Genomic DNA, 19,049 nt, shown 5'->3' on the forward strand with positions numbered 1-19,049 from the left:
AAACTGGGAGCTAGGAGTGTCTTCTGGGTCTCCCATGTTGGTGCAAGAGCCCAAGAGCCATCTATTACTACTTTCTCAGGCTCTTAGCAGGGAGTAGGATTAGACATGAAACACCTTGGACTCAAACTGGTGATTGTCTGGGATGTTGGTGCTGCAGGTAGGGGATTAGCTTGCTATGGTTTTGTGCTGGCCCCTCAGTGTAACTGTTTAAAATAAATTAATCCTTAATCAATGAAAGAAAATAGGACCCGGTGCGGTGGCTTGGCAGCTAAAGTCCTCACCTTGAACGTGCCAGGATCCCATATGGGTGCCAGTTCTAATCCTGGCGGCCCCACTTTCCATCCAGCTTCCTATTTGTGGCCTGGGAAAGCAGTGGAGGATGACCCAAAGCCTTGAGACCTGGCACCCACATGGGAGACCCAGAAGAAGCTCCTAGCTCCTGGCTTCTGATTTGCTCAAGTCCAGTCGTTGCAGCCGCTTGGGGAGTAAATCATTGGATGGAAGATCTTCCTCTCTGTCTCCTCTCTGTATATCTGACTTTGCAATAAAAATAAATAAATCTTTAAAAAAAGAAATAACTTTTAAAAAAAGAAAGAAAACAATGTCCTTAGTGAGGAATGCTACCCTCAGCCACAAAATCTTAGTGTCTGCGTTGCAACTTTTGTTCAAGGTAAAGAATGTCCAGAGTTTTATCTGTGGTTACAGAAACAGATGATGATGTAATATATGCTAATCTTGCCAAGTGACTTTTTAAAGAAAATCGGGCCTCTCCTTGTCTCCTAACATCAGATTCCATTCATTAGATTTAGATTCTCCCATAATCATTAGGTTCTGATACCGTGATTAGTTGGGTTAGCCTTTGAAAGGCAGTTTGGAAAATTGCTTTCATGGGGACCTCGTGTTCTTGGATGCAGAGGCCTGCTGGCATGGAGTTTTCTGATTTCCCTGACCCAAGGATCCTCCTGAATTCCAGGCTCAGTGATTTGGTCAGTATATTTTGTGTTTCAGCTTGTTCGCATTGCCAAGGTGCTGGGCACAGATGAGCTGTATGGATATCTGAAGAAATATCATATAGACCTAGATCCACACTTCAACGATATCCTGGGACAGTAAGTAAGAGGGAGGGAGGGGCCTTTACCTCTTCCCCTTTTCAGCAGCAGAAAGGTTAGTCAAAATCAGTGTCTACCCTACATGGGACCAAAATGGAAATACGCTTTTTCCATGTGTTTTACCTTATTTTGAAATAATTTGGACATCCTGTGTATTTTCTGATCATTTAATTTATTGAGGTATCACCTGTGTTTCGATAGAAACCAGAAAACAAAATCATGATATTACAGAGAATTTTCTGGTTATAGCATGTATTTATTTTAGTGGAAAATCTTAGAAAGCTGTGGTTGTTCCTTGAATAAAGGATTAATAGATTCTTTATGAAGTGAATTTTTAGGCATATTGAATTTCCAGGTACGTTGTAGCTATGTTGAAAAGTGAATGCTTGATGAGTTTCAGAAGAACAAGTATTTTATAGAATCTTCCATGTTTCTGAGGTTAGCCCTATAAATAGATTTCCTGATCCATAAATATTTTTAGGACTGAGTAACAGTTCTAGGAAGAGAAAGAATTTGCCATTTTAGCTGATTTTCTTTAACCGTGGAGCATTTTTGTTTGTTTGTTTTGTTTTGTTTTTTCATGATGCTGCAGTATAACTGGGAGGGGAGGGTCGCAGGACGGGCCCCAATAACAATGAGATGTAACAACAGGAGCACAGAATTCCAGGATTTTGTTGCCTTTTGCTCCAATAGATGAGGACTCTTGCTAGTGTGCTCATAAGGATGCTAATAGTCAGTGTAGATTCGTATCAGAGCAGCAGTGCTTCCCTTTTCTTCTCAGACATTCACGGAAACGCTGGGAGAACTTTATCCATAGTGAAAACAGACACCTTGTCAGCCCCGAGGCCCTAGATCTTCTGGACAAGCTCCTGCGATACGACCATCAACAGAGACTGACTGCCAAAGAGGCCATGGAGCACCCGTACTTCTGTGAGTGACCAGGGGCTGTCACTTATTTAAGGAAGAATCTTCCATTCTTTGTCTTCAAGACTCTCAAAGGAGTTCTGTCCCAGTTGAGACAACTTTGCAGATCCATTTCTTGATTGCCCCCAGGGATTGCTTCTTCACAAACCGTAGCTCCCTTGGGTCCAGTCTATTTATCCATTTTCTCAATAGATCTCAAAGGTATACACTGAAAGAAAATGATTAGGAGTAGGTGTTTGGCACAGGGTTTAGCCATTGCTTGGAGCACCCACATCCTCTATCAGATTGCCTGAGTTTGAGGTACCTGCCTCAGCCTCGTATTCCAGCTTCCCACTGACATGCACTTTGAGAGGCCATAAGTATTGAACAGTGGGAGTGCTTTTGTGTCTGCCTCTCGTGTAGGTCACCCAGATTGAGCTCACAGCTCTTGCCTTTGGCTGGGCCCTGACCTGGCTATTGTTGCAGTCATCTGGGACATGAACCAGTGGATGGGAAATTTCAGTCTGTCTCCTTCAGTCTGTCTGCCTTTCAAAAACTAAAATTTTAGGTTCCAGTGTGATGACTCAATGGCTAAATCCTGACCTTGCCAGCACTGGAATTCCATATGGGCCCTGATTCAGGTTGTAGCTGCTCCAATTCACATCCCAGCTCCCTGCTTACAGCTTGGGAAAGCAATAAAAGATGGCCCAAAACCTTAAGACCCTGCACCCACGAGGGAGACCCGAAAGAAGCTCCTGGTTCCTGGGTTTGGATTGGCTCAACTCCAGCTGTTGCAGCCGCTTAGGAAATGAACCAATGGATGGAAGATCTTTCTGTCCTCTAAATCTGATCTGCCTTTCTAATTAAAAAAAAAAATAAATAGGGCACGGTGGCGTGGCCTGGTGGCTAAAATCCTCGCCTTGAACATGCCAGGATCCCATATGGGTGCTGGTTCTAATCCCGGCAGCTCCACTTCCCATCCAGCTTCCTATTTGTGGCCTGGGAAAGCAGTTGAGGACAGCCCAACGCTTTGGGACCCTGCACCCGTGTGGGAGACCTAGAGGAGGTTCTAGGCTCCTGGCTTCAGATCAGCACAGCACTGGCCATTGCTCTCACTTGGGGAGTGAATCATCAGACAGAAAATCTTCCTCTTTGTCTCTCCTCCTCTCTCTGTATCTGACTTTCCAATTAAAAAAAAAAATCTTTAATAAATAAATAAATCTTTAAAAATAAATAAATTAAAATTTTAAGATGTGAATTAAAAGCAGTAAGAGCTATAGTGTATTTCTTTTTCTAAAAAAATCATTTATTTGGGCCCGGCGGCGTGGCCTAGCAGCTAAAGTCCTCGCCTTGAACGCACCGGGATCCCATATGGATGCCGGTTCTAATCCTGGCAGCTCCACTTCCTATCCATCTCCCTGCTTATGGCCTGGGAAAGCAGTCGAGGACGGCCCAAAGCTTTGGGACCCTGCACCCGCGAGGGAGACCTGGAAGAGGTTCCTGGTTCTCGGCATCGGATCGGCGCGCATCGGCCCGTTGCGGCTCACTTTGGGAGTGAAACATCGGATGGAAGATCTTTCTCTCTGTCTCTCCTCCTCTCTGTATATCCTGGCTTTCCGATAATAATAAAAATCTTTAAAAAAAAATCATTTATTTTTATTGGAAAGGGAGATTTCACAGAGAGAAAGAAAGAAAAATTTTCTGTCTGCTGATTCACTCCCAAATGGCTGCAACGGCCAGACGTGAGTGGATCCAAAGCCAGGAGCTGCTTTCAGATCTCCCATGTGGGTGCAGGGTCCTGAGGACTTGAGCTGTCCTCTGTTGCCTTCCCAGGCCATATGCAGGGAACTGGATTGGAAATGGGACAACCAGAATTGGAACCTGTGCCTATGTCAGATGCTTGTGCTCAGGCAGAAATCTAGCATGCCTGAAGGATTTGTTATTGTGGTCTTGAACTTCTGACCTATTAGAGGAGTTAATATAGAAGCTCGAACCAGGCCTGGTGCCATGGAGTAGTAGGGTAAGTAGCCATCTGTGATGCCAGCATCCCAAATGGGCCCTAGCTCATGTCCTAGATGCTGTGCTTTCAAACCAGCTCTGTTTAAGGCCTGGGAAAGCAGTGGAGGATGGCCTCGCTACTGTTCTGAATATTTGTCATACTTCAGTTAAGAAATTTGCTTTTTGTTGGTTTATTTAGTTAGTTAATTCATGATACAGTTACATAGGCTCAGAGATTTCCACTTCCATCTCTCCCCTTCCACCTACTGATTTCCTCTATATTGTTACAATACTGGAGTTCCTCAACAACAGTCACAAGTCCATTCTGCTGTTTAAGTGCATAGTTAAGAAAATTGTAAACTACTGTTGCTTAAGATAGGCATCTAATGGCTCTGTTTATTCACTTTTTCCTTTGAAATGCTTATTATTGCATGGGGCTTGAATAAATTAAGGGTTGGGTGTGATGATAGTATCTAAAATAACATGCAGTTAGTAGACATTCCGAACTGTGAGAAATGAGGGCTCAGTGCGTCTCAGCAGTGGAGTCCATGCTCTGAGGAACTGTCAGAGTGGACTCCAAGCACAGTCCCCCTGGTCTCTGCCGTCTGCTACTCTCCCAACCCCGGCAGGCCTGGGTGTCTGCACTTTTTCGTGTGTCTGTCTGAAGAGAGCTTGACTGCCCACCCCAGCCCTGCTAACTGTGCCCCCTGCTTATTTGCAGACCCCGTGGTGAAGGAGCAGTCCCAGCCTTGTGGAGATAATGCTGTGCTCTCCAGTGGCCTCACGGCAGCACGATGAAACAGGAGAGCGACCGACGGGTAATGCGGCATTGATGCTTGCCAATAAAACCAACCAACCACACCCAAATCTTGAAGGAAAACTACAGTGTGATAAAAAGAAATTCCAATCATTCCTTCTAAATGCAAAGAAGAGTAAAGACCTAAAAGTATGTCAAAAAGAAAGCAACTCCCCAGTACTAGTGGACAGGGAGCTGCTGTTGTGATCTGGCCCTGCTCGTAGTTCAGGATCTGAGGGCATTCTCCCTTTGGAATGCATGGGAGATGAGAAACTCGGAGTTGTTGTACGTTTCCCTTTATTTCACAGGACTGCACTGTGGAGTTAACCTGTGCAATCAACAAGCTCTGAATATCTGACTTCCTATCTATTCCATTGTGGTCTGGGTTTCTTTTGATGAGAATTCAGGCTCAAGTTTTAGCAAATGTCAGCAGTCTGTACTGACACACCAGCCTCATATCCAAGAAAGAGATTAAAAGCAGTGACAGTATTTTTTTTAAACTTTTACAGATTCATGGATTTTTTTGGTTTGGTTTGGCTTGGCTTTTTTTTTTTTTTTTTTTTGAAAGACATGAGCTCTCCAGGAAATGCCCTTCAGCCCTGCAGTTTTCCTCTAAGTGTGCTGCTCATTTGGAAGCAAACCACACCTGCTTTCACAAGAATCCTCTTTGACTTCAAAGAGGCATCACTTTACGTCTGATGCCATGAACAGGCCCCTGGGTCTCAAAAGTTCCATGCTGAGTGCGTCACTTGGATAAAACCTTTGTGGATTTGCATAACTATAAAATCTTTGTTGCTAGTTTTTTTTGTTGTTGTTGTTGTTTGGCTTTTTTGTTCTCGCAGTCTTGAAGGAAAACCTCACCCTTCTCAGCATACGCCTCTGTGTATGCCTGTTTTAATGCATCTCTGAAACAGACCTGTTTTTGTTCACAACCACAACCAAAACTGGAAAGTCAGTTTTCAGACAAAAAGGTGAAGGAAAGAATATCCTGTGAGAATTTTTCAGGAAAGACTTAATTGGAGGGAAGGGGTGAAATGTACTGCCAGACCGCACTCCTGTTTCCTTCTGTTTATCCCCCTGAGAGATGGTTTCTGGCTGTAATTGGGGTGCTGTGCATTTCTCAGCTCTGCTGTGTGAAACACGGATGTGATGGCAACAAGCAGTCTGTCTTGCATGCAGGAACTGGCATTGGTGGACAAAGCCATTCTTTATTCAAGGGCCCAGGAGGAGGGGAGTGCACACGGGGGGCGTGGGGAAGGAAGCGGTGCTCCTGGACCAAGTGCTCCGGAGTTGGATCCCTGTGCTAACTCACCTTCACAGTAGCAAAGACAGAAGATTTTGTTTCAAAAAGAAATAGTGTTGATACTGTTTTGGAACTTAGCATCAACATGGCTGGCCGTCATCAGTCCCCTCACACCCAGGGTAGAGCTGTGCTGGAGCTCTGGGGACTTAAACACGTAGGCTAGAGCTCATGCTAGAGATGTTCCCACCACATCACAGTCTAGGATTTCTTCATTAACTATTTAATAGTGCCAGACATTTTTATGAAGTTAGACTGTTTGTTTAAAGCATCTGTTTACATTCCATATTCCAATAAAATCATATTGGTAGTAGGTCCTATTTCTAAATGTAGATTCTATTTTTGTTGTTCGGTCTATGGGAACTTGAAATATAAACATAACTCTTCTTAGTGTAGAGTTGTTTACGGATTAAAAATTTTTTTAAAGACCCCCAAAGCCAAGAAATAGTCAAGGTTCTCTCCCCAGTGCTGCCAGATGTGCTGCCGTGCACAGTCTATATAGTGATGTCAACACTTGTTCTACCTGCAAATCAAAATTATAGTGCAGGCTCTTGGCCAAACCTTTGTCAGGCAGCCTTCTGAGCACTTGGGGGAAGCTGAAGCCTTCACATGTGCCTGCACAGGCATTCCAGCCACTGCTCGCTGTCTGGGATATACACCAGGCGTTGTTCCTGCTCCCCTCCTGCCTGTATCCTTTGTAACTTGCTCCCTTTCTGCCTTTTTATTTCCAAGTTACCTGGACCACGTAGGAACCTACTGGGAGATCTTAGGAAGCAGTAACCATGATTCCCTCAGTTCCGCCCCACCCTTGGGTGCCCAGAAGCAGTAAACGCGTCTGGAAAAACAAAATGATTTCCTCCTCCCTCTCCTTGGGCCATGACATTTTAGGTGCAGACCCAGCCATCCTGTGTGTCCTTGGGTTCTGAAACTGCAGCTGTGACACACAGGAGTAGTTCTTCCTGTTTGAGCAGTTTGTTTTTCCAGTACCTGTTCATTTTACCTCTCATCATGCCTTAGACTCAGAGTGTAATTGGGTGTGAAACACCCCTATTCTGTCTGCTCTTGACAACGAGGCCATTCTTCCTCCAAATGTAGGGAGCCTACTCCAACCTCTGCCTTTCACCTATTTTCAAAACCATTTTGTGTTCAGCTGGACCTAGCGCCCCTGAGATTTTAGAGATTTACCTGAGTTAGAAGGTAGTCTGAAACTTCCAAAAGATGTGTGCAAGGGGTGGGTTTGGATGATAGTTGTGTGTGTGTGTAAATGTAAGTTTGATCTTATATTTAGACTAAACTGGTAAAATTATTCATCCAGTATCCAGTTAAGTTTGCATATTCTTAAACTCATCTCAAGTTTTGTTTGCTTCATTACCTTATAACAGGTTAAAAGTGCCTATGATAAGGACTCAATTATTTCCTAAGGAAAAGCAAAAAACAAAAACATGGGGAACAGGGTAGTGTTACACTATCATCTCAGGTACTGCCTACGTTCAAGGACATAACCCTGGCAGAGTCAGAGCCAAGGGTCCCTGTGCCTGATGCAGGTGGAAGAGTGCCATTTGGTGGTCACAGGGGATTTACTTCAGCTGAGAAATCTCACAGTGATAGTGTAACTGTGCTCTGCTCAGCAATATGTACACCTGTGGCAATGGGCTTGCCCTTGTCCCCCATCTCTGTGAGGTGGCCGAGTAGGGAGATGCTGTTCAGTGCAGAAACAGGCCACACATTCCTGTGTCTGTACCACTTAGAGAAGCGCCACTGCTGGCTTGGTGAACCTCTGACTTGCCAGCCACGTAGCTGAGTCTGCTAATGCATCGTCTGCCAATGCCTTCTCCAGCAGACAGGGAGATACAGTTTGACTGGTTCGCTAGCGAAGAGTGGCATAATCCTTGGGTGTTTGGAGAGAATGACCAGAGGAGAGGCTGTAGTTAAAGGAACCAATAAGAAAAATGACCTGATGGTAAATCTTCAGGCGGTCAAGTTAGAGGGCCTGTGGAGTGGTTCTAGTGGGACTGAAAGGTACTGAGTCTCAGAGAGGGAGCTGGGTGCTAGGGATCTGTGTTACTCAGGGAAATGACTTAGGTTCTCCCAGGTGCTGCATTGATGATGAGAGAAGCGAAACTATTTGGGGACACAAGCAACAATTTCAAGAATTATTGTGCTGGCATTGATGTAACTCTTAAGAGAGCCCAGTTAACAGTTTCCTTTAATGCCCAGTCAGATTAAATGATTTGTTTAGGAACTTGTGTTACTTCGTGGGCACCCACAGGGAAAGGCAAACTTCCCTACTACCAATGAAAGAGAGGATAATAATTGACAGTTCCCATCACTTAAATCGAAACTGTTCCGGCAACAAGAGCAGGGGCCAAATGAGCACACATGAAGCCAAAGTTTGCCAAGAGCCTCATGAATTAAAACTGGGCCATGTCCTGCCTTTGCAAATTCACCCCCAGAATGGGACTGGGAGGAGGGCAGGTGGCAGGGAGACATCTGCGTGAGAGAACCATTAGCGTGCTTTTGAGCTGTGTGGATATGTTAACAAACACACACACCCCCACACCCCCCGCCAGGTGTCACAGAGGCTGGTGGGGAAGGTGTGATGGAATGTGCAGGTGATGTGTACATCTGTGTCGAGACTCAACAATGTGCTACAAATGTGATACTTAACCCTGAACTGCATGTATTGGGGATTGTTTTTAAAAACAACAATACAACTTGGAGTCAATAAATTAACAGTTTTTTACTTGCTGGCTCTTGTTGCTGTAAATGATAACTAAGTTTGGGGCAGAGATCTTGACATCCAGTGGAAAGTTTGGATAATCTTCAAGAACTGTGGAGCCCTCTGTTGGCAGAAAAACGACAACACATGGGCTGTGATCCTTGACAGGTGACTCCTTCAGACCCAGTTGGTCACCCCTTTGTATCCCTGGAGAACTGATGTGTGATTGACGTGCTGCTGCCCTGAGAGGGAAGAAAAATGCCATGTCAAAGCCTGTTTTCATAAATAAAGATATTGACAATAACCAGCTTTCCCAAGTGAAAGAAAAACCATTGCTATGAGGTCCTTACCTTGTATTTCCTGTCTCTTGGGTGAAGGGCGGGGATAAGCCTTGGACTGCAAAGAAGCAAACATTATGGGTGTTTGCTGTTCCTCCCTTGATGGGAAGGCTTTGCTCTGGTGGAAGTGGAACATGAAGAGCTGTGATGGGGTTGCTCACTGGTGCTGGCTGCTGAGTTAGATCACTCAGACACCTGCTGCTTGGGATTGACTTAATTGCATGATTCTAACCTGTGGCCCAGTGTTCTGTCTTGAACAAATGCATGCACTTGCAGGCACACTGTTGCCTAGCAGATGGTGGCACCCAGTATGCCTCCTCATGGGTCCCCCCCAAGGAGTTGCCTCCTTGGAAATCAGTTGGACCTGCCTTACAACACCTTTCTCCAAGCCCAAGCAGTGAAACACTTTCTTTGCCCAGGTTGTGACATGACAGGGGTCAGTGACTGGCAATCTGGGAGACTTCCTATAAAATTCCACTGCTAGCCTCTCACCACGTCTTTTGCCAAGTGCAGAGGTGGAAGAAGAAATGGAATTTTCAGGCCCAAGCCAATCAGCTCACTGTTGGCCTACGCGGGAGAGGGAGGGTGGTTTAAAACGTTTATTAGTGGACCCTTTTCCCAGAATAAATTCAAAGTCATCTGCTGGCACTCGGCCCAAGACATTCTCAGGTGAGGTCGGGTCTGCGGGGAACTTAGACTGGGACAAAATAGTCCAGGTGTTCAAGCGCTTCTCCATCAGCACTTGAACCCAAGGGAAGGAGAAGAGACCAGCTGGCAGGCACTTGGGCCCCAAGTGTTTTCCTCAACTGGCAGAAACTATAAAGTTGCCTTTTGTGACAGTTCTGTTAGGAACCTGAAGTCACCAAGCGATGACTTACCCGAGGTTGCCTACCAACAGGCACAGAAAGGCTAGCTCGCATTCTGTCCCCCAGCCCTTGATCTGAGAAGCAAGCTCCACACAAGTGGAGGTCTGTCTCTGACTTCCAGTCAGATTGATTAATGCCATGTTTCCCCTCCTCCCATCTCTCCCCAGGTCTGTTGCGGTTCTTCCCACTTTTCCATAAGCAGAACGAGAACCAAATCAAACGTCTTAAGGTGTGTAGAGAGATCAAGTGGCGTGGGCAGACACAAAATGGTGGCAGGTTTGGCGAGCATGAACTAGACCACCCGAAGGGTAGCCCACCACCGTATACCAAACCTCACTTTCGAATGTAAAAGGGCCACATGCCTTTGGCTTCCTGTTGACTTCCTCCCAACCCAGAAGCATGGGAAATGTGAAGGATATGCAAAATGGTCGGTTCCTGTTGTCCCCTGCACCCCTGCTCTCATGGCCGCCTATTTTGCCAGCCCACCACAGATGCCGCCACTGTGGGGGAGTGGGACAATATATGGCATGATGGGCAGTTACATATTATTTTGAAAATATATATTATTGAATAAAAGGTTTTAAAAGAAATGCATGGAGAGTTTTCAGTATGGAAGGGAACAGAGGCCCCAAATGACCTAGATGCACGTTTGTGCCAGGGTTCTAGCCTAAGGAAGGCTAATTAGAAGTACCTTCTGCACAGGAAAGCAATGGGAAGGCATGTACAGTGAGCTTATATGGAGAACGGGGCACATTTCCCATAGTCGGGGAGGGATGGGGGAAAAGCGAGTCACCACCAAGAAACAGAAGTGCCTTCACCTTGGCTGTACTGGCAGTGGCTCCCTGGTTCATCCCCTCTTGCAGCCCTGTTCCCTGTCCAACACCCTCTTCTGATGAGACCTCTGGGAACCTGGCTCTGCTGTCCTGCCACAGGGTGGGGCGTCAAGGTGTCAGAGGCAAAGCCACTCGTTCTGCCCAATGGTCCATCTCTACTGCTCCCAATCAGTGAGCAAAGCCAAGCAAGGGCTCTTTCCAAGCTCACCATGATGTCACAATGTCCACAAAGTTCCCCAGGTGTGGGAGCTCAGGACTGAGTGCACACTGGACAGCAGAAATGGGGGTTAGGACAGTGCCACACAGAGTAAGTAGACCCTATACTTCTGCTTTTATCACCAGCTTGGTGTCCTCAAGCTTGTCTCTTCAGGGCCATTTGTTTTTTCATAGTTGATTAGGTGATAATGGTCAAGAGCTACAGGAAGGTGGGTGAGATCACCATTTCCACGTTCTCTTTTTTTTTTTTTTTTCTTCCTGTATCTGAGGGGAGGGGGAAGACAAGGAGAGAAGCCACACCCAGTCTCCCAAATGCCTCTGCACCCTGAGATGAAGGACAGCCACCCAGCACCACCCCGTATCCCTGATATGGAGCATACTCCGAGGGCACTGCTCAAGTGGTTTTGACACTTCAACAGTTCCCAATTACTGCCGATCTTGCCACTCCAAGCACAATGAAATCTCCAGAATCCACTGGTTGACATAGTCCACCTTAGAATCTATTTTCCCAGTTATTTACTACCAACACTTGGCTGGGATAGTTGATCAATTTGTTCTGTTCTCCGTCTTCTGTTGTGGTACCAGGTGTCCTCTGCAGACTCCAATGTTCTGCCATATCCTCCATGTGCACATGGATATACTGTCCACTGCTTCCTCTAAGCCACTGAAGGCCTAGCTCTAGCACATATACCCCATGGAACCTGCAATTCTCTCCATGGTTAGGATTCTGAGTCCAGCAATTACAGTTGGTGAGATCCCCATAGAAACTTAATCTGAGGTGATCCCAGATCTGACTCTTGTATGTGCTTGCCAATACAGGGTCTGGCACAGTCCATTGCCTCAGTCAGCTTCTGCACATGCTGGTGATTGTAATTGCTGGGTCAGTTCTGTCCCCAACCCTGTATTTAACACATACCAACAGGTGTTGCAGCCCAGCCCGATCCTGCCCATCACACACTCTGCCTTCATGTACACTAGTCAGAACGACCCACAATACCCCCCACCAGGCCCACCCCCTGCCCTGGTTACCTGTGCTTGCCAGTATGTACAGCAGACTGCTCTAGTCTGTCCCACATCCATTCAGCCCTCATACATGTCAGTGGGCATTGAAGCCTCTTTCAACCCAACCAGCTGCACTATCCAGTGCACACACATGCTGGCGGGTACCTCCCTGTCTAAGCATGCCTGCCCTAGTCCTGGTTCTCATGCTCACCAGTCGGAGTGGCAACCCAAGAGGATAGTACCAACTATTTCCCTAATGGGCCCATTCCCACTCCCAGATTTTAACACTCTCCAGGTGGTTGTGCAGTTTAACTTGACAGAATTTGCCCTCGTAACAGCATCTGCCAGCTGGTGCTGTGGCAAAGCCCATCCAACCCACACTTACTCTGACTTATTCATGCACTAGTTAGAAGAGTCAACCCAGTCTGGCTTTTCCTTGATCCAGCCCATGAGGCCAACAGGTGTTGTAGCCTTGCCCGGCCTGGTCAGCCCCCATCCCAACTCTCAGCTCACCAGTGGGAGTGGTGATCCAGCCCAATGCAGTCCCCTACAGAGTTCACCACCTCCCTCTCTAGGTCTCACATGTGATGGTTGGGTGCTGCAGCCCAATCTGGCATGGCCCGCCTCACCTTGGCATTTGCCAGTGGGTGCTGTAGCCTGGCCAGGCCCGCCCCATCCTTAATTCCAGCTCACATTGGTGGGGGCTACAGCCTAGCCTAGCCAAACCAGCCCCCAATCCCAACCCTCATGTGAACTGGCTTGTGTTGTGACCCAACCTGGCCCAACCCATACGCCATTCTGGTGCTCAGATTCGCCAGCAGGTGATATGAACTGGCCAAGCCTGATTTACCCCCAACCTGGCAAAATGCTTGCGGGTGAGTACCATTATCGGGCCTGGTCTGGGCTGCTCCCTATAGTACTTATTGCACTCACCTCCAGGAACTGTGTTCCAACAGAGGTGTTGCCCAAGCTCCTCCATCAACCTCTCCCAATGCCAGATCTCAAGCATACCAGTGGGTCTATGGGCCAGCCCTATTTAGTCCACCTCCTGTCCTACAGGAACAGTGGTCTTTCCTGACCATCCCTCACCCATTCTGGTTTTAACTGAGCCATAGATCTTGCTAGTGCCAGTAGTTGTTCTGACCCAGCTTGGCATAGCCCCTCCCCTGTCTTGGCCTTTGCCTTTGGATGCTGTAGTCTGGCCTGACCCAGCCTGCACCCAGTCCCAACTCTCACTGGCAGGTGCTGGAACCTGGCCCTGTTCAGTCTGCTCCCATCCCTGGCTCATACAAAGCAGTAAGTGTGGCAGCCTACCCCAGCATGACCTATGCTCCAGACTGGTTTATGCACTTGTCAGTGAGCTAAGGTTTGCTTAGCCCTGCCTGGCCCGCTCCCTTCCAAAACCTACCCACTCATTTGCCAACATTTGGAGCTACCTTTCCCGGCCTGCCCGGCCCCGAGGCCTGGACCACATGCTCACCAGTGGGAGCTATGTCCCACTAGGGGAGTTTCCCAAGTTCCCCCACTTATCCCACTTCCAGACTCAGATCTCACACATGCCAGTGGGTGCTAGGCCATTGTCTGGCATAGCCTGCCCCTCCATCTTGGCCTAGTATGAGCTGGTGAGTATTTCAGCCCAACCTGCCCCACACTCTCTTTTAGGATGCGCATGGGGGTGCTGCAGCCTGGACCTATCCAGACTATTCTTGGTCCCTATGCCCATTTGTGTTGACGGATTCCATGGTCACACCTAGCTCAGCCCATCACCACCCAACTCTTGAGCTAACCAGTGGGACTTGTATTTCCACAGGGGTTGACCCACATATTCCCCACGGAATCTACTCCCAGACCTGGTTGGGGCCAATTTTTTTTACCCCAGACTCAGGAGATTATACTGGTCTCCTGATCTCTAGGGCAAACCTGATGAGCCTCACTAGCACAGAGGCATTGGTCCATGGGGCATGGACCTGTGTCTCTGTGCAGTCCTGCTGCAGCCCTGTGCCGTCCAGATCCCAAGGATCTCATCCAACACACTGCTGGTTGGGTTGGGATGTCCTAGATATCTTGCAGGATTTGAAATTCTAACTCCATTCTCTGCCATCACCCTCTTTTGCTCCTTTTTTGTAAAGATTTATTTATTTTTATTAGAAAGGCTGATATACAGAAAGGAGGAGAGACAGAGAGGAAGATCTTCCGTCTGATGGTTCACCCCCTAAGTGATCGCAACAGTCAGAGCTGAGCCAGTTCGAAACCAGGAGCTCTTCCAGGTCTTCCATGCGGGTGCAGGGTCCCAAGGCTTTGGGCCGTCCTTGACTGCTTTCCCAGGCTACAAGCAGGGAGCTGGATGGGAAGCAGGGCCGCCGGAATTAGAACCGGCAACTATATGGGATCCTGGCATGTGCAAGGCTAGGACCTTAACCACTATGCTATCGCACCGCCCCCCCCCCTTTTAAAGATTATTTATATTGGAAAGATCAGATTTACAGAGACAGAAAGATCTTCCATCCACAGGTTCACTCCCCAAATGGTCACAATGGCCAGAGCTGAGCGAATCCAGAGTCAGGATCTTCTGGTCTCCCACATGGGTGCAGGGTCCCAAGGCTTTGGGCTGTCCTCTATTGCTTTTCTAGGCCACACACAGGGAACTGGATGGGAAGTGAGCAGCTGGGACATGAGCATGCACCCGTATGGGATCCTGGTGCTTGCAAAGTGAGAATTTAGCCACTGAGTCATTGCACTGAGCCACACCCACCTTTTTGCTCTCAAAATCACAGCTCTCAGGCCCAGTGCCATAGTCTAGTGGCTAAAAGCCCTCACCTGGAACACGCTGGAATCCCATATGGGCGCTGGTACTAATCTCCGCAGCCCTGCTTCCCATCCAGCTCCCTGCTTGTGGCCTGGGAAAGCAGTCATGGATGGCCCAAAGCCTTGGGACCCTGCACCCACATGGGAGACTCAGAAGAAGGAAGCTCCTGGCTCCTGGCTTCAGATCAGCTCAGCTCCAGCCATTGCAGCCACTTGTGGAGTGAATCTTCCTTTCTGTCTCTCCTCCTCTCTGTATATCTGCTTTTTCAATAAAAATAAATAAATCTTTACAAAAAAAAAAAAAGAAAGAAAACCACACAGGTCATTCAGCTTCCTGCTGAGGAAATCTTACTTCCCAAAAGCCTCTGAAGCATATCAAATCATCTTGGGTGTTATGGAAGACTAAGGGAGGGGAGAGAGTGGAGTCATAGTTGTAGAGGAAAGGACAAGGAGAGTTTCTGTTGAGGGGAGCAGAAGCCCACTAACCCCAGCTTCTCCCAGAGCTCAACCTCAGGATGCTTGCACATTCAGAACATAACTCACAGCTCCCAATAGGTCATGTGTGCTTGGTGGTTTAATACTTACTGCAGTTCCCTGATTACCAAGGAACAGTATAAACTGTGTTAATGAAGTGAAATGTAAATAATGATATTTTCATTCGCACCTGACATACTGTGCACACTACACAGACTGTACACTTGTGCTGTGTACACACACACACATATATGTATGTGCTCTTTCCTCCCTTGGGAGGAACCCTTATTAAACTTGTGTTTATCTGGGCCAGTGTTAATTCCCTGCCTGAAGTGCTGGTATCCCGTATGGATGCCGATTTGTGGTCCCATTGCTCCACTTGCCATCCGGCTCCCTGTTACAGTGTGTGAAAGCACAGATGACTCAAGTCCTTAGGCCTCTGCACGAGCTTGGGAGACCCAGAAGAGGCTCCTGTCTCCTGGCTTTGAATCGGCTCAGTTTTGCCTGTTGCAACAATCTGGGGAGTGAACCACTAGATGAAGATCTTTGTCTCTCCTTCTCTCTATAAATCTGCTTTTCCAATAAAAATAGTAGTATTGGAGGAACACATTTGCACACACATTCTTAGATGGTGTGTATGTGGATCAAAATCTGGAACTACTATGCCATGTCTCTCACTGGTCCAGGCCAGGAGGCCTCTATGACTTTAGTCCTAGAAAACTTGGATGAGTCTGCCAGGCAATCAGGTTGTGGTAGCCAGAGCCTGTGAGCCTTCCAGAAATAAGTTGAGACCAAAAAGACACAAAAAAGTTGGCTGTAACATAAGAGAATTGAACATGACAAATAGAATGAAATGTCTTAAGATATCCAACTCTGAATTTGTTTAGTTCAATATCTGCTTCTAAATACATTTCTCTTATGAAAATTAGTGAAAAGTCAAACAATTTAAAAAGCAGATTCTAAAGATTCTTTCCCAAAAAGATTTCAGGGGAAAAAGTATGGTCAGTATGAAGAAGGGCTGCCTGCTAGTGAGTTTGCAGTGCTGTGGGGAGAGCTTCAGCAGTAGGCATACAAGAGCCGATGAAGGCTTTCAGATAGTCCTAGCCAGAGGCGGAGGGGAAGCAGGATGGATTTTTGTCTGGGCTGGGAAATGGGTGCACATCAGATGCATCATGCTCATTCCAGACTCAGAATGCTACATCCCTGTGCATGTACATTCCAGAAAGGCCCCACTGTAGGGCTGGAAAACAAAGCCATGCTGGCCCAGGCCCAAGAGGATGGCAAGGGTGATTGCAGGCAGTTTTGAAAGCAGTGCTAGAGGTTTGTTTGTGGTTTTTTTTTTTAATATTTATTTTTATTTGAAAGGCATATTTACAGAGAAAAGTAAAAAAAAAGATTACTTCCTCCTTAGAGTTGATCCCCAAATGGCTGTAGCTACCAGAGCTGGGCCAGTGCAAAGCCAAGAGCTTCTTCCAGGTGTCGCATGTGGGTGCAGGGTCCCAAGGACTTGGGCCATCTTCTGCTTCTTTCCCAGGCCATCAGCAAGAAGTTGGATCAGAAATGGAGCAGCTGGAACTCTAAACAGCACCCATATGGGATGCAAGCAAGAACTGCAGGCACAATCTTAACATACTACACCACGGCATTGTCGTTAATGCTGTAATGGTCATATGACTTGATGCCTTTGTCAGAACTGCCCACCACAAAGGCCAAGTCACTGTGTGTAAATTTAAAATCTGACAATGTGTAGGAACCTAACAGTCCCATGCGAATTTCACTCTCGATTAACAGGTTTATGTCCTGGCTACATCACATCCCTTACAGCTCCCTGCTGTGGCCTGGGAAAGCAGTTGAGGACAGCCTAAAGCCTTGGGACCCTGCACCTGTGATAGAAACCTGGAAGAAGTTCCTGGCCCCTGGTTTCAGGTTGGCTCAGCCCCTGACCATAGTGGTCATTTGCAGAGTGAACCAGTGGATGGAAGATATTTCTCTCTGTCTCTCCTTCTCTCTGTATATGTGCCTTACCAATAAAAATAAATCAGTAGCTGTCTCATCTGTGCTGCCCCACCTCCACCCTGGCCCTGCCACCGTGACTGTTACTGAAAAGTGGAGCTGATGGCCTTTCTCGGTTGTGACTACTGGCTCTTCCTCTGCCAAGTGCATATTTCAGTTGTTCAGAACACTTCCCTCTCTGCTCCCAGCTTACAACTCTACCTCTCCATCCTCATCGGCAAGGACAACTGGGGCTGAAGTTGGCATCACTGTGCGTGGTGAGCCCCTCGTGTCTCAAGGGCAGGTGCTCCGAGTGAGTTTCTGCAGTTGGACTGACGCAAGCAGGTGCTGTCCATGGAGGCTTTTGTGCGGTGGAAAGGATGCTTGTGGTTGCTCATTTTTAATAGCTTAGTTATTGATGCTGAATATTGGGCCCAGTGCAATGGTTCAGTGACCAAATCCTTGCTTTCCAAGTGCCAGGATCCCATATGAAAGCTGGTTTGTGTCCTGGCTGCTCCACATCCCATGCAGCTCCCTGCTGATGGCCTGGAAAAGCAGTAGAAGAAAACCCAAAACCTTGGGACCCTGCACCCACGTCGGAGATGCAGAAGAAGTTCCCAGCTCCTGGCTTTGGATTGGCTCAGATCCAGCTGTTGTGTTCATTTGCATAATGAACCAGCAGATAGAAGGTCATTCTCTCCATCTCTCCTTCTCTCTGTAAGTCTTCCTTTCCAGGAAAAATAAATAGATATTTTTAAAAAGCTGAATATTTAAGAGCCTGATTTTTGCCTTAAAGATCAACTGACAAGTCTTGTTAGAGCCACAAATAGGAATGCTTTGGCTTCATCTTTGATTGATGCGCTAATAATACAGAAAATTTCATGTGTTTAACCGTAAGCATTGCTTACACAATCTGGTTTGTTTCCTTGGCTGTTTAAAAAGTCAACCTGTCAGATTTGCACAAATACTTGGAATAGCTAATGAAAGACCTAAAGCCTAATGTAATCTTCCTAAGCTTTCAAACACTAGCAGTAAGTCCCAATGCACATGTTTAATAAAATGTTTTAAACATTCTGTACTTAATTAAATTTGCTTAGACTTTTTCAAATGAAAAACACAAATCTGCTATGAAATTCTTTCAGGCACTGAATTAAATTCAGAGTATCACATCCTTCAGTATGCTGGATTTTGTTCCTAGCAAAAGGGGTGAGCAAAATGGACTCCCCTTTTGGCAGAAATAATAGTGCAGGGTAAAAAGCTACAAACACGCAATACCTTTTGTTCCTCCTGGCATTTTTATCAGAACTTGTGCAAACAGGAGTCCCTACAACAGAAAGGCACAAGCCAGTGACAGCTATAGAGAACAATACCCACATGGCTAAGGTTATTGGGGTCATGAACAGTTCACTATTTCTGGTTGTATAGTTTTTCACTGAGTCTATCTAGCAGAATTTATCCGTTCTACCATGGATGGACTATGTCTGGTCAGGGCATAGTAAATACCTTCCCCTAACTTGTGTTTTGCCTTTTTACTCTCTTAAAATGATGATATTTAATAATACTTAAAAGTGATAGCAAAATGTGGACAGTGAGTTAAGCAGCCACATGCAGTGCCAGCATCTCATATACGCACTGGTTCAAGTCCCAGGTACTCTACTTCAGATCCAGCTCCCTGATTTGGTCTGGGAAAATTGCAGA

The 19,049-nt window shown here is 46.8% G+C and overlaps 1 protein-coding gene across 1 annotated transcript in view; it reads left to right on the top strand.

Annotated features, from left to right (window-relative positions):
* Window positions 1-5,609, top strand: part of CSNK2A2 (casein kinase 2 alpha 2) — a 38,355-nt gene extending 32,746 nt beyond the window's left edge. Inside the window, exons 9-11 of the mRNA XM_004583899.2 lie at window positions 1,009-1,109; window positions 1,891-2,039; window positions 4,732-5,609. Coding sequence (XP_004583956.1) covers window positions 1,009-1,109; window positions 1,891-2,039; window positions 4,732-4,808 — 327 coding nt within the window. The 3' untranslated portion in view covers window positions 4,809-5,609. The remainder of the gene's footprint in view (window positions 1-1,008; window positions 1,110-1,890; window positions 2,040-4,731) is intronic.
* Window positions 5,610-19,049: the final 13,440 nt, after the last annotated feature.

The sequence above is a fragment of the Ochotona princeps genome, chromosome 16 (assembly GCF_030435755.1).
Source record: "Ochotona princeps isolate mOchPri1 chromosome 16, mOchPri1.hap1, whole genome shotgun sequence".
Taxonomy (NCBI): domain Eukaryota; kingdom Metazoa; phylum Chordata; class Mammalia; order Lagomorpha; family Ochotonidae; genus Ochotona; species Ochotona princeps.